The following is a 16,147-nucleotide window of genomic DNA, read 5'->3' as shown; positions in this document are numbered from 1 at the left end:
AATTTGGATCTAAAAAGAACTTGCATTTCTGCAGACTTTGCAAGCCCTCCCCTTCTTCCAGACTTTGCAAGCCCTCCCTTTCTCCCAGACTTTCTGTGGCTGTCCAATCACAGACTTCCCAATTCAGCTCAACAAGAAGTCTTTGCAAAGCAGATACTCTGAGCTCCACCTGACTCTTGAGTTTAGCTCCTCTGAGCTAAACAACCAGGAAGTATCAGGAACAGTTATCTGATTGAAAGCAGAGGGATGTAACAAGATTAATTTAGAAAAGTGCATATTTCTTCTGAAATCTGCACTTTTTGTTTAATGATAAGAAGAAGACACGCCCTTTACACTTCAGCCTGGAGAGTCCCTTTAAGTGTCTATTAAATATTTATAGAGATGGGGAGCAGTGCCCAGCAGACCTCAGGTAATAAGTCAAATCATTAAAAGAATGTCTTCTTAAAACGGAAAGGGGTGCCAGGGCACCATAACCACTACAGTGGTTAAGGTGTATGGAATGTTTCTTTAATGAGGGTATACATGGTTGCCTGAGTATTCTCTTCATCTAATACATGATCATTAGATTCCAGCAGTCCAGCTCATCCAATGCTAGCAGTGGTTTAGCTGTGTACATACACTGATATGGAAGTCAATTTTTTAGAATAGAAAAGGAAGCAGAGTTATGGTGCACAACAATTGTATGTGTGCACTTGTGTATGTGTATATGTTTAAACATTTACAGCACATAGCTGGTCTTAACGGTTTATATGATGCTTGTTAGAATAAATTTAGATATACGGCATCATGATCTTCTTCATGATCACACTACCACCAATTTGGATCCATCTCTACTGGCTGTATAAGCGATGCCCTTCTGTCGATCACTGCATGCAGCGTGGTCAAGCCGTGGACTGCGGTAGAGGATCTCTGCTCGCTGGAAAAACAAAACAGCTTCCTGTCATATCAGGTAGCGGAAACAGAAGATCTTGCACTGCGGTTTGCATATGTGCCACACTACATAAAGAGAGGTAAACAGCAGGGTCAGGATGGGGAGACACCACAGGGAGAGGAAGAAAAGAAGCACAAGAGGGCTGAGGGTGCACAGAAGGACTGGTGGAACAAAGAGTAACACAGAGGGCCGAGGGGGAACAAAGAGGCACACAAAATGGCTCGAACAAAGAGACACACAGAGAGCTGATGGGGAAATGGAGACAAACAGAAAAGCTGGGGGTTACAAAGAGACAAACAGAGGGCTATTGGTGGACAAAAAGGTGCACAGAAGGGCTGTGTGCACAAAGAGAAACACGGAAGGGCTGTGTGCATGAAGAGAAACACAGAAGGGCTGAAGTAACAAAGAGGCACACAGAGGGGTTGAGTGGGCAAACACACAAAGGTGTTGGGGAGGGTAAAAAGTCACACAAAGGGTTGGAGAAAAAAGAGACACACACGGGGGCTGAAGGAAGAAAGAGAGACACCAACTTGGCAGAGTTGGCAATTAATTTATTTTTGGGGGGCGGGGGCTGGAAGTAGCTTGTCTTGCCTGGACAATGGTGGTCTTGTGAGGTGTCTTCCCGGAGCTACTGCTCACAGAGACAGGAGACGTATCTGTAATATTGTTAAGCAAGCAAAGCAGGAAGGGGAATTGGATGTACTTGTCCATTTAGGGACAAATGACTTGGCTTCCAATGAGGTTTCATAGGTTAAGGAAGTTTTTAGTGTTTTTGCCAATGATATACGGCAGGTTGCTTCCACACTGTCATTCTCTGAAGTTCTGCCTGTGCATAACACTCAGAATGAGAGGCGGATGCGTATTAGGGACTTTAACTCGTGGCTTGGTGAATGGTGTCAGGAGCAAGGATTTGGCTTTATTGCTCATGGTAGCTCTGTTTGGAATGGAAATAAACTGTACAAAAAAGATGGTTTGCATTTTTCTCAAAAGGGAACAAATGTTCTCAGTAAGCAGTTCAGAGGTTTTGCTAGGATGTATTTAAACTAGGAAAGGGGGGGGGGCAAAAGGGTGATAAAACATCAATCCAATTGTCCCCCAAAACAAGGACAGAAGGTGCCTGTAGCAAGTGTGTTAAAAAATGATAAGCTTAGAGTCATGTCTACACATGCTCGCAGTTTAGGGAATAAGATCCATAAACTTGTGGCAATAATGGCAACTGATAGTGTAGATTTAGCCGCTGTTACTGAGACATGGTATAATGAGAAAAATGACTGGGACATAGCAATACCATGGTACTCTTTATATAGAAAAGACAGGGAAGGCAGGAAAGGGGGAGGGTGGCCCTGTATGTGAAGGATAGCATAAAATCTAGCCTAATAAAGGTTAGTGAGACGAACATAGAGTCCGTTTGGGTTACGTTAGAATTTGGTAATCACACAGTAATTCGTGTAGGTGTGATTTATAGGCCCCCAGGACAAATTGAAGAGTTAGATAATCTACTAGTTGAAGAAATAGCTAAAATGACAATGAAGGGGGAAGTTATCATCATGGGTGACTTTAATCTTCCTGATGTGAATTGGAAAACAAAAATAGCTACTTGTGCCAGGAGCACACATATTCTAAACTCCCTACTGGGATTGTCTCTAAAACAAGTCGTTGAGGAGCCAACTCGTAAAGAGGCCATACTAGATTTAGTGTTAACAAATGGAGATTTGGTATCAGATATTACTGTAGGTGAAAGTTTAGGATCCAGTGATCATCAGTCAGTGTGGTTTAATATAATAACAGTGACTGAGTCACACCACACAAAAACAAAAGTTTTAGACTTTAGAAAAACTTTTCTAAAATTAGAATATGTGTAAAGGAGTCATTATCAGACTGGAGCAACTTAAATGGAGTCCAAAAGAAATGGGATTATTTAAAAGCTGCACTACTGAAGGCAACAGAAAATTGCATTAGGCTTGTCAGTAAAAGCAAAAAAATTCAAGAAACCACTGTGGTACTCCGCAGATGTGGCCAAAATAGTAAAAAACAAAAAGTTAGCATTTAGTAATTATAAAAAAAACCAGAGTAAGGAAGACAGAATGACCTATAAGATTAGGCAGAAAGAGGCTAAGCAAGTTATAAGAGCTTCCAAATCACACACAGAAGAGAAAATAGCACAGTCAGTAAAAAAGGGGGACAAAACTTTTTTTAGATACATAAATGAGAAAAGAAAAGTAAAACAAGGATTAGTTAGATTAAAAACAAAAGAAGGAAGGTATGTAGATGAGGATAAAGGTCTAGCTGACTGCCTCAATTAATATTTTTGTTCGGTATTTACAGCTGAAAATGAAGGAAAGGGACCTCCGTTAAGAAAAAGGATAAATGAGTCATTTATTACACGTGAGTTTACAGAGGAAGAGGTTATATTTCAACTCTCAAAAGTAAAGACAAATAAGTCAATGGGACCTGATGGAATACACCCAAAGCTATTAAAAGAGCTTAGTGGTGTACTTGCAAAACCATTAACAGATTTATTTAACCAATCATTGTTAACAGGAGTAGTCCCAGAAGATTGGAAGTTAGCGAATGTTCACAAGAAAGGTAATAGGGAGGAGTTGGGCAACTATAGGCCAGTAAGCCTTACTTCAGTATTGGGGAAAGTGATGGAAACCATGTTAAATGATAGGATTGTTGAACATCTAAAAACACATGGATTTCAAGATCAGAAACAACATGGGTTTACTTCAGGGAGATCATGCCAAACTAATCTTATTGATTTTTTTGATTGGGTAACTAAAATAATAGATCAGGGTGGTGCAGTAGACATTGCTTACCTAGATTTCAGTAAGGCTTTTGACACTGTTGCACATAGAAGGCTTATCAATAAACTGCAATCTTTGAGTTTGGATTCCAATATTGTTGAGTGGGTAGGGCAGTGGCTGAGTGACAGGCAACAGAGGGTTGTAGTCAATGGAGTATATTCGAAGCTTGCGCTTGTCACCAGTGGGATACCTCAGGGATCTGTACTTGGACCCATTCTCTTTAATATTTTTATTAGTGATATTGCAGAAGGTCTTGATGGTAAGGTGTGTCTTTTTGCGGATGATACTAAGATATGTAACAGGGTTGATGTTCCAGGAGGGATAAGCCAAATGGCAAGTGATTTAGGTAAACTAGAAAAATGGTCAGAGTTGTGGCAACTGACATTTAATGTGGATAAGTGCAAGATAATGCATCTTGGACGTAAAAACCCAAGGGCAGAGTACAGAATATTTGATAGAGTCCTTACCTCGACATCTGAGGAAAGGGATTTAGGGGTGATTATTTCTGATGACTTAAAGGTAGGCAGACAATGTAATAGAGCAGCAGGAAATGCTAGCAGAATGCTTGGTTGTATAGGGAGAGGTATTAGCAGTAGAAAGAGGGAAGTGCTCATGCCATTGTACAGATCACTGGTGAGACCTCACTTGGAGTACTGTACACAGTACTGTAGACCATATCTTCAGAAGGATATTGATACCTTAGAGAGAGTTCAAAGAAGGGCAACTAAACTGGTTCATGGATTGCAGGATAAAACTTACCAGGAAAGGTTAAAGGATCTTAACATGTATAGCTTGGAGGAAAGACGAGACAGGGGGGATATGATAGAAACATTTAAATACATACTATATTTAAAAGAAGAAAAACTACCACAACAAGAGGACATAGTCTTAAATTAGAGGGACAAAGGTTTAAAAATAATATCAGGAAGTATTACTTTACTGAGAGGGTAGTGGATGCATGGAATAGCCTTCCAGCTGAAGTGGTAGAGGTTAACACAGTAAAGGAGTTTAAGCATGCGTGGGATAAGCATAAGGCCATCCTAACTATAAGATAAGGCCAGGGACTAATGAAAGTATTTAGAAAAGTGGGCAGACTAGATGGGCCGAATGGTTCTTATCTGCCGTCCCATTCTATGTTTCTATGTTTCTATGTTTCTATGCCTATTGCTCAAGGTTTCTGGATTTGTGATTTTGCCCAAAACTGCTGCTTGTACACTGGAATCTGAGTTTGATAATTTCCTGGCTCCACATTTGTTCCGTTGCTTCTGTCAGTTGTTTGTGGGACCTCACTTTATAAACTTCCTTGTTAACCACTTCACTACCAAGTGCTTTGCAATAAAGCAACAACTCAGAATCTGAGTATTTTTGGTGTCCCGGAAACAAATGTTTAAATGTATTTTTGTTTCAGAATGCATACATAGCATAAGTAATTATTCAATGGAAACAAAAATAAAAATTTCGGTTTGGACAAAAACATTTTAAAAATAATTTACCATGTACCAAATAGTAAAGTTACATATAAGAAAACAGTATTGTAAATAAATTATATCTCTGGATATGTAACATAGATTTTCCCTACATATTCTATAATGGACTCATAAATGCATTATCCCATATGCACTTAGTTCCCAGTTGTTATACATATGTTTACATATATATATATATATATATATATGCAGCTGCTGGGGGGCTCAGTAGAACCTGCATTATAATTGTATCGCCCACTCTGCTGTATGAGCAGCCATCGTAAATGAAATGGCTGCATATCTTGGCTATGATGTATACACAATTTGCGACGTGGGGGGATAATTGCGTGGACTCTGTCATTCCCCTAGGACAGGCATAGGCAACCTTTGGCACTGCAGATGTTTTGGACTACAAATCCCATGATGCTTTTCCAGCATTATGTGTGTAAGAGCATTATGGAGGATGTAGTCCACAACATCTGGAGTGCCGAAGGTTGCCTATCCCTGCCCTAGTCCCTCCGAGACTGCTAACCCAATATTGCATGCTATCTAGTTTCAAACTGGTTGTGTGATTTGACAGAGTTTCTTACAGGGTAATTCCCTAAACTCTTAAAGGACCACTCTAGGCACCCAGACCACTTCAGCTTAATGAAGTGGTCTGGGTGCCAGGTCCAGCTAGGGTTAACCCATTTTCTTTTATAAACATAGCAGTTTCAGAGAAACTGCTATGTTTATAAAAGGGTTAAGCCTTCCCCCAAAGCCTCTAGCGGCTGTCTCATTGACAGCCGCTAGAGGTGCTTGCGTGATTCTCACTGTGAAAATCACAGTAAGAGCACGCAAGCGTCCATAGGAAATCATTGATAATGCTTTCCTATGCAACCGGCTGAATGCGCGCGCAGCTCTTGCCGCGCGTGCGCATTCAGCCGACGGGGCGGAACGGAGGAGGATCGGAGGCAGAGAGCTCCCTGCACAGCGCTGGAAAAAAGTAAGTTTTACCCCTTTTCCCCTTTCCAGAGCCGGGCGGGAGGGGGACCCTGAGGGTGGGGGCAACCTCAGGGCACTATAGTGCCAGGAAAACGAGTATGTTTTCCTGGCACTATAGTGGTCCTTTAACGGCATCGTACTGAATGGGGTAAAAACATCCAGTATTGTAAGGGGCCATTTGGAATGCAAAACCTGGACATTGTTCACTGTATTCTTACCAATATATTGTACCTCTCCCTTTGTGTCCCACTCCCCTCACAGTCAAGAAAGGGTTAAAATAACTTTGTGCAATTACCTGATTCTAGCTCTAAAGTTTCTAGATGCTGGATCGAACTGCTCTTCCCGCGACATCACTGTGCATTGAATCAATTATTTCCTATGAGGTTTTCTAAGACGCTTTAGGTTCTCATGCAGAGTGTGAGAACATCCAGTGACATTTAACAGAGTTAAACTCCGTAAAACTGCAGGAAGCAACTCTAGTGGCTTTATGGTTTTCTGCATTCAGTGACGATTTTTCTAAAAATCGTGGTTTGGTCAACATTCGGAATCCTATATTTTGTACAGCATTGGGTGCAAAAAGCACTGATTTTAAACCAGACACCGAATGCATGCATTTGGCCAATTGGTCCACATTCAGATGGGTTTGACGAATTCCAACCGTAATTAGCTTTAGCAAATATTCTGGTCGGAAATGGGCAATTTTCACCTGATTTTGTCCATTTGGACAAAATCTGGTGTTTAGTGAATTACCCTGTGAATTATCCATTGTTCCTTAATAATCCTGGTAACCCAACGTTTTATTATCTGAGATAACAATTTATAGAGTGGTTTATTTACTCCGTGGACTGTGTTTCCGTATTGCTGAACTCTGATTTATTGTTTGTTTATTATAGTCTGTTTTCCTCTTACCATGGATTTTTCTTAATTGCTTATATCCCACGCAGCACACTCTGACAGAAACATTCAGGAGGTCACGCCATTCTCCTAACCAGCCATTGGGAACTTCACCAGCGTGCTTCAGGGTAAGCCTTCACCAAGTAATGCCTCCCAATTGCCCATCTATACAGTGGTGCATCCTTCTCTGGGACCCAGATCCCAGTCCCTCTCTCCTGCCATAATGCCCCTTTTAGAAACGTAGGATGTTTAGAAAAAGTACTGTATACATATTAGGTATTATGTGTCACTGAAATCCACAACAACAAAATTCACAATGTACAATTATGCAAATATTTGAGTTATTTCTGAACTATGAGTGATTCTCGTTTGAATTTCCTGTACCCTAAACCTTCCCCCTCGGGTTTCATTTCCTCATTACCCATCCAAAAATCGTGCCGCATGAGCTCAACAAGAAATATTTGGCCTCACTAAGTCTTGGTAATCTCTTGGACGGAGCCAAATTGACACATAGCGCTTTTGTGAATTTTGTGTAAAAAGAGCTAATAGCAATTTGACAGAAATGTTGGCAGACATTCATCACAACAAAATCCTCCGATTTACCAGTGTTTACAGCCTCTCATAAATATTTGGAGTGAACTTCCTCATTATGATGTCAATGGAGTAAGCTCAGCTTGCTTCAGAATCTTCTAGTTTTTTTTTCAAACCACTTGAATGCTCTATGTAGCATAACATTCAAACACCATTACCAAAAACGAAACTACAATGTTTACACTGCAGGGTTAAAACAACCTTTCTGGCTGTTCACAGAGTTTAACTCTGTGAAACGACTTTTGACGTCCTCACACTTTGCATGAGCACATCCTGTTTCTTCAAAATTCCTATAGGAAAGCACAGATTCAATGTCTTTCTATGGGCAAGGCCTAATATTTGCAGCACTTGCTGCGAATTGACATTTGGTTCCCACATCTGAAGATATACTCTATCCACCATAACCACTAATTGCCCAGTGCCAACCCTTGTGGTTTAAAACTTACTTGGCTACACTGGGATTCCCATTCATGTTGTCTACATACCAATTTTGACCATCAGTCACCGACTCAGTGTCCCTTTTAATAATGTAGGGAATGTTTTATGCCTCCCAACAGGGAAGAAGTCAGGTCAGGGGTGGGTGTGCATCACTGGTGACACCCAAAGGGACATCGCCTGTTTGGAAGTGGACAGGCCCTATCAGAAAAATAAGATAAAGATACCTTTCCGATCAAACAACTTTTCACTTGCCATTCAATAAAAGTAATTTATCTTATTATCTGTAAATGTGGGTTAGGGTACGTAGGTAGAACCACTAGGGCTTTACATGTGCGAATCCAAGAGCATATTCACAACATTAGAAACGGCTTTGAGAAAAACAGTCTCTCGGCACATTTTAAACACCAACACAATAGTGACCCTTGACAATTGTTTTTTATGGGAATCCAAAGAAGACCCTATAAGAAAGATGGGACAACAGGAAATGCGGTGGATTTTTTATCTTAACATCATGACCTCTTTTGGTTTAATGATTTCGAAATGTGTCACTTTCTATAAGATTTAATTTTAACTATATTAGACTCCAGAATAGCATGGCCACTTTAAGAATAATGTGTGGTTTTCCTTTAGAAGAAGATTCGTTATTATATATAGGGATTAATGTAAGAGGCTGCTGGACTATAGGTGACAGATGATATATCTACCATTTTCAATTTTATTTATAATTGTCAATGCAATGTATAACATCTAGCATTAAAACAAATAAGGTGTCCATCTCTTTTAGCTTTTTAAGTTTTAATCTGGTTAATACTATCTCCTAACACTTACTATTATGTATTATCTCCCTTTTATGTGGAGGAACTATGAATACTGTTACCAATGAATATTGGTTTACATTTGAGACTGCCTTACGGAATACCGAAATAACGTGCACTTCCAATAGTGCTCCGTCATTTCCGGGGAACTTACCAAATACTTGCCCGTACACAAAATGGGGAATCCAGCCTCAGAAGTGACGATGCATGATGCATAACGTCACTTCCGATCAGGGCCGGCGCGTCCATAAGGCGGCACAGGCGGCCGCCTTAGGGCGCACCGGCTCTGGGGGCGCAAGATTTCGGTGACCGGCAGGAGGGAAGCGCTCCCTCCTGCCAGGTCACCTTCTGGACCCCCGGCGGGCGGCAGCAGTTCTAATGAGAGGCGGCGAGGGAGCTCTAACCTGTCTGCTCTGCTCCCTCGCGCGCCGTGTGCTGATTCTGCGGGAGCCGGAATATGACGTCATATTCCGGCGCCCGGCATCAGCAGACAGCCCGCGAGGGAGCAGAGCAGACAGGTTAGAGCTCCCTCGCCGCCTCTCATTAGAACTGCTGCCGCCCGCCGCACTGAAGCCCCACTGGACCCCAGGGACACATCCACACCAGCTCTCTCCAGGTAGGGAGGCTGGTGGATATTTATTATTAATTTGTGTGTGTCTGAAAGTGTATGTGTGAGTATGTGTCTGTGAGTGTGTGTGTCTGAAAGTGTATGTGTGAGTGTGTGTGTCTGTGTTTGTGTGTGTGTGTCTGTGAGTGTGTGTCTGAAAGTGTATGTGTGAGTGTGTGTGGCTGTGTATGTGTTTGTCTGTGAGTGTGTGTGTCTGTGAGTGTGTGTGTCTGTTAGTGTGTGTGTCTGTGAGTGTGTCTGAAAGTGTATGTGTGAGTGTGTGTTTGTCTGTGAGTGTGTGTGTCTGTGAGTGTGTGTGTCTGTGAGTGTGTGTGTCTGTGAGTGTGTGTGTATGTGTCTGTGAGTGTATGTGTCTGTGAGAGTGTGTGTGTGTATGTGTTTGTCAGTGTGTGTGTGTATGTGTTTGTCTTTGTGTGTATGTGTTTGTCTGTGAGTGTGTGTCTGTGTATGTGTGAGTGTGTGTATGTGTCTGTGTGTATGTGTTTGTCTGTGAGTGTGTGTCTGTGTATGTGTTTGTCTGTGAGTGTTTCTGTGTGTGTGTGTCTGTGTATGTGTTAGTCTGTGAGTGTGTGTGTGTCTGTGTATGTGTGTCTGTGAATGATTGTATGAATGTGTGTGTCTGTCAGTGTATGAGTGTGTGTTTGTGAGTGTCTGTCAAATCAGTGAGATTATGTTTGTGATTGAGTGTGTGTCTGTCAATGAATGAGTGTGTGTCAGATCAGTGAGTCTGTGTCTGTCAGTGACGTCTGTGTGTTTGTCATTGAGTGTGTGTGGCTGTTAGTGAGTGTAGCGTGGCGGAGCGGAGCGCAGTACAGGAGCTTCTGTTTCCTGTACCTGGTCACTGAGAGAGCACTTCCTGTCAGTCCAGCCAGCTACAGAAAACTGAAGCTCCTATAGAGGGTCTGCTCCGCAACGCTACAAGACAGGTAGGAGGCATACCAGGAAGGGGAGTGTGAACGCTAAGAGGGTGGGGGGTGCACCAAGGGACAGAGAGGGGAGGGGAGAGAAAAACCAAGGGACAGGGAAAGGAGGGGGGAGGGGAGAGGGGATAGGAACACTAAGGGACGGGGAAGAGGGAGGGGCTGGTTAGGAGGCACATAGGTGAAGATGTTAATTTTAGAGGGGGGGGCAGAAAAATGCATCTTCGCCTATGTACCCAAAAATCCTTGCTCCGGCCCTGCTTCCGATACGGACTTAATGAAGAAATACGAAACAGCTGAGATGAAAACACACTCCTAATTATTGAACCGGTTTGGCTACATACCACGGAGAACCACCAATGAACAGTCAGACCGCCGTATTTAAAAAGGATAACAGATGGAGCAGATCATATCGATTGAAAAAGCCCTTGTGGAGGGTGATACGCGTCTAGGAAAGAGGAACCCGTATTGGACATTTAGATTATCATATTGCTATTTTCAATTTATTTTTTTCATTTGTTTATCAGTATTTTAATTTTACCAAATAAATCCATTTTACTTCAAAGTCCGTTTTAGGTCCTTTTAATGGTGGTGTCCTCTTTATAGACACCCAGGCTATTTTACCCAGAGCCAAGTACACAGGCTCTGAACATGGTGAGCAACCACTTGCACTTAAATAAATATCATCCAGTTATCCTTACCTACGACATCAGAAGGTATTTCCCGTTGTGTTGTTTTTTGTCTGTCTCTCTGAGGAAACTCACCGTGACTTAAAGGGTGCCACCACCCACCAGACTGCATTAATGCTTTTGCGATTTAAGCCTGTCCTGTTTAAGACTCTTGTACATGTGAGTTGACACTCCAAAGTTTTTACACATTATATTTTAATATCAAAGATTTATGCTATGTGTTCCCCCCATTTTTTTTCTTTTGTATGTGCTTTGAGATCAACTGGACCACACTACTATCCCAATTGTCTGATAGGACCAGTATATCCCTATTTTGGGTAGGTGTCTAATCTGAATTACTTAACGCTCCACTCTTTAGTTTAACAGCTTTTGGGCTCTTTTCCACTTTCTTTTTTGCATGATTTTGGTGGGTGAGAGGGATCCCCACTAGAGTGTTGCAGCGTATCTTTATTCAATATTACTAATATTTGAAGCTCCTCCACCACACAGTTTTCTATACATATTCCTATCAGAAAAATAGGCTATGTCAGTCTGGCATGAAGGCACACCACACTAACTGGCCATCACTGTCTAGCTCCACTCAGGGCTTCACATGCACAGAATGCTGTTAAAGATTTGTGGCAATCAGCTGAATGCTCTGGGTGTACTTTGTGCAGTGCAAGCATGTGTCCAACAAGTGTGCTGTTCTTGCTGTGTACAATTATCTGGTATCACCACAAGTGGGGCACCAAGCAACAAACCTGAGACAGCGAGACAGTGCCCCAATACAGCACTGTTTGGAGGTATGGTATGCTATTCACTACACAATAAGCTATGTGGGCGAAATACCTGAGTCTGAGAACGAGCCATATAGCAGAGCTCCCAACTGTCCTACTTTTGGAGGAACAGTCCCAATTTTGGGGATGTGTCCTGATTTAGTTCCCTGGAGTCAAGCATTTGGGAAAACCATGGACCTCTCCCCAGCAGGACAACATGGTGGCATCATTAGATGTGCTTGCACTTTGCAGTGGACAATAGGACCATGCAGTGAGTGCTTTAGTCTTGTATGATGGGGGCCAGCTTTGACGTGTCATTTCAGTGGGTTTTGTGTGTAAAGTAAATTAGTGATGTCCCCTTGAAGGTGAAGGTAGTCCCACCCATCCCAATTCCATACCTCCTTATGTTGAGAGGTTTGATATAGTCAGTTACATTTTGCAACCAGGAAGGTTTTTCTCTAAACTAGAAATTCTTGGGCTTTGACCAAGGACATGCAGATTTAAGGCCACAAGGTATGGGTTTTTAAAAGATTCTCCAGTTTAGAAACTTTCCCAGTTTGGTTAGACTAGTGGGTTAGAATTAGCTATTTCCATAGCAAAGTAATTTTTATCCCAAATCTGGCTTGTCCTCTTTTCTACCCAAATTTAGCTCTTCTGTGATCTTCAAAATGTACTTCCACGCTGGGCATTTAGACCATGTTAGGATTTAGTTGTGACCCGATTTCATATCTATTTTACCGACTATTGTCTTTTAAAACTCATATCGACAGTAGTGTTAATTGTAGTTTAGCGGTCAGTCCCGCTGTTTTTATTTATTTGCTTCTAGTGAGTGCGTCGGTTTGGTCATGCGCTAACACTCAGCGTTCACATGGCAGACTGATGGGGTGGATTAATTTTTTTTTTTGGTCATAAGGTATAAATTGTTTATACCCTGATGAAAGTTTTGCTTATGAAACGGAAATGATGATTTTTTTTAAAACCGAGAAAGAAAAATTATGTTTTAACAAACTTTTTGGAGAAGTCTTTGGAGTGCTATCTTACAGGGCCCTATTTAACCTTGCACTGCAGAGAATCCCAGGAGGAAGAATTTTCCAAGTAAGTGAATTAATCTCATAAGAGCAGGCATTAGGCTGCTAGAGTAGGACCTTCTAGGAATGGGGTACATTGGCGCTGTTGCAGGCTTATGTAATGTATGATCATATACTGTAACTAAACCCCCATGTATTTTTAAAAAAAACTATTACATTCTGAGAGCTTTGAAATGGCTGTTTAGTGATTGAGTGATATATACTTATATAACATTTTTAACTTCTTTGAATGTGTTATAGTGCAAATATAGAGTCCTCTGGCACTAACCCTCCATTCAGTATTAAACTATTTTGGAGGGGTTTAACACTACCCACAAGTCCATAAACACCAACAGTGCAGTACCCACAGGAGCTGTGGCTAAAACAGAGGTTAGATACTTCCTTCTAGCCATATCAATTCATACCAGTAATAGGCACCGCAATAGGCTGCAAGCAGTCAGCTGACACTCTCAGCCAATCACAGCTGCTCACTGATGCTCAGGATAATACTTCCTCAATAGTCCAAGCAGCAAAGAGGGGAAAGATGGTGCCAGACCCCTTTAAAAAAAAGCAAAAGTTGCGGTATCTACAGTGGCCCTTTAACTTTCCGTGTTCTCTTCCTTCCAAACATTTTCCTACATGCCTATACAGATACATGGTAACTGTTTAAAGGTTACTTTTAGATGTTGTTAGATCGGGGAACAAGAATTAGTTGGACGTGTCAGACATGTAAAAGGGCCCCTTACCTGTTCATATGTTAAATTGAGAAAAGGCCATAATGCAAAATGCAGTATTCAAGAACAATAAAAGATTTTACTAGACTGTACAACACACCCTACAGAAAATAATGTGTCAACCCTTAACCCATACAAGAAATTTCTTTGTTAAAGACCAATTTAATGTTTTCCACAAACATGAAGAATGAAGGTACTGGAACAAAACTGAATATGTACTGGTATTGAAAAATATTAAATTAATGGTACTTCTGATTCTTGGTACCATTTAGCATCTGGGTAAAAAGTAAATTTTAGGGAGACTCTTCAGGTATAATATAAGTGTGTGTGAATCAGCAGCATGTAACAATAAAACAATACAATGAACACAGTGCAAATAACACATAAGGACAACAATAGCTTCTTTTTTCCAAAGGAAATGAACACTGTGGTCTCTTACTTACAGTATCATAATTTAATGTAATATCTGGATCCTGGATGATTTATTTAAAGATGGGTGCTTCAACTTACCAAATAGATGTTCTTAGACTACACATGTATTTTTGCAAATGGGGGTCTCTTAAGATCATTTCACAATTGTTCTGTAACTTCCACAAGGAAGTATTTGCCCAACCAATAGAGTACTTTACATGCAAATATATATATTTATATATATAAACATTTTTGGTTTGTATTCTGTTTTTTGGCCAACCTCATTTTAAACAAAACACACTTGGAAATGCATAAACATATACGGTGTGACGACTTTAAAAGTAAGGAAGGATTGGTCTTGAAAATACGTTCCCTCTCCGATGCCACTTGTGTACTGTCAAATATATGCCCAGTCTTTCAAACGTTCTTCTTTTTGAAGATGATCCCAGTTTTAGAATGCACAGGAACAACCGTTCTTCCACTTGGAATTCCACCTGGTAGGTCATTTTGAATTCACTTAGCATATCATGTGCAAATCCTTTGGGAATATGTAATGTCATTCACAGTTTGAAATACAAATACCCTGATGCATCACTTATTGACTATTAAGATTTCTGATTATTATACCTTTTTTTTTTAATGTTTCAATGTCTTTAGAGATAAATAGTCTTTGTAAATATTTCTGCACAGTTTTTTTTTAAAAAAAGAAAAAGTTAGGCCCTCTTTGCATGGAGCATTTCAATAAGCAAATTGTTACACGGCACGTCCCCATTGAGATGTTTATAGTATAAGTATTCTTCTGCCTGCATACTTATGGATCGAATGTCGGGTAACCGTACCAACAGCTGCCCGTATTTGTCTGTGGTCTGTGGATAGTTACACAACGTATAGTCCAGTAGAGCAGCATTGACTTGTTCTTGAACACCATCAACCAACTGAAAGTTCTCCAAATTTTTGACATCTAAATGAAAGGAGAAAAATATGAATCCATAATTTACTCATCCAATCTGGACTAAATCTTTTTAAAGTAGACATTTATTAACAGATAAATATTCAAAAAAATGTTTAGTAGGAAGATTTGTCATATGCTGGGAAAATATTACATTATTATAAAATATTATAAACATAAGCAACATAGGTGTGTGTATACCTAATATGTTTATACACTATGTATCCTTGCATAAATAATTTTAAAAAAATTGCTCAACTCAAAAGTACGTCTGTGAGTGTCCCCCTTCATTTGTTTTAGGTAGGAGAAATCTAAACAGGCAATAGTCAGGGTCTCTCACTTCTTTCTGAGAGAGAAGATAGGAGGTGAATTTAGCCAAATAATTTATTTTTAAAATGAGCTTCATTATTATTTTTATCATATAAAACACCAACATATTCCACAGCACTGTCAAAACTGTCTCACAGTATCTCTTTATAGAGGGTAACTGTATGGCTTTAAATGTTCCCCAAATCTATTCTGAAATATTCAGATATATATTTTAAACATATCTTTTTTTTTATATTAGAAACTATTTTACACCTTTAATCAAGCTGAATCAAGGATAATATTAACAGAACAAGGTCAAACCCTTTAGTAACACAAAGGTTGTAGATTCTCACTTCTAGAAGATAATATATGATCTTCTAATGAGTCTCTAGGGTCCATCCCATTTCTAAACCAGAGTGCTACACAATTCATATCATTCCGGATTAATTTTTCTGACCCAAGGTGAATTTAGAGTCCGGCCCGCCACACCGTTAATTTTAATAAAATAAGACAAGAAGTCTTGTTGCCATGAGACATTTTTCTAAATGATAGTGAAATCCTGGGACAGGCCAAGACTATGCTAATGAACCATCTGCTACACTCAGCTGGAGAGCAAAATGATGTTCTGAAGAAGTCACCTACTAAAATATGTCTTTGTGACTGATCATCAGTGGAAAATAGATGGACTGCTGGCCTTTAACCTTGCTGAAGATTCTCATGCATTTTTATTTTTATATCGAATAGACAATATATCCTCAT

At 40.4% G+C, this 16,147-nt stretch overlaps 1 protein-coding gene across 2 annotated transcripts in view; it reads right to left on the bottom strand.

The window, feature by feature from the left end:
• Positions 1-13,778: 13,778 nt before the first annotated feature.
• Positions 13,779-16,147, bottom strand: part of NR5A2 (nuclear receptor subfamily 5 group A member 2) — a 97,885-nt gene continuing 95,516 nt past the window's right edge. For both annotated transcript variants that reach the window (XM_063426127.1, XM_063426129.1), the window contains exon 7: positions 13,779-15,091. In XM_063426127.1, the coding sequence (XP_063282197.1) occupies positions 14,844-15,091 (248 nt within the window). In that variant the 3' untranslated portion in view covers positions 13,779-14,843. The remainder of the gene's footprint in view (positions 15,092-16,147) is intronic.

This window comes from Pelobates fuscus, chromosome 7, assembly GCF_036172605.1.
Source record: "Pelobates fuscus isolate aPelFus1 chromosome 7, aPelFus1.pri, whole genome shotgun sequence".
Classification (NCBI taxonomy): Eukaryota; Metazoa; Chordata; class Amphibia; order Anura; family Pelobatidae; genus Pelobates; species Pelobates fuscus.
The sequence above is the reverse complement of the archived record's forward strand: the minus strand, read 5'-3'. Positions and strand labels throughout refer to the sequence as shown.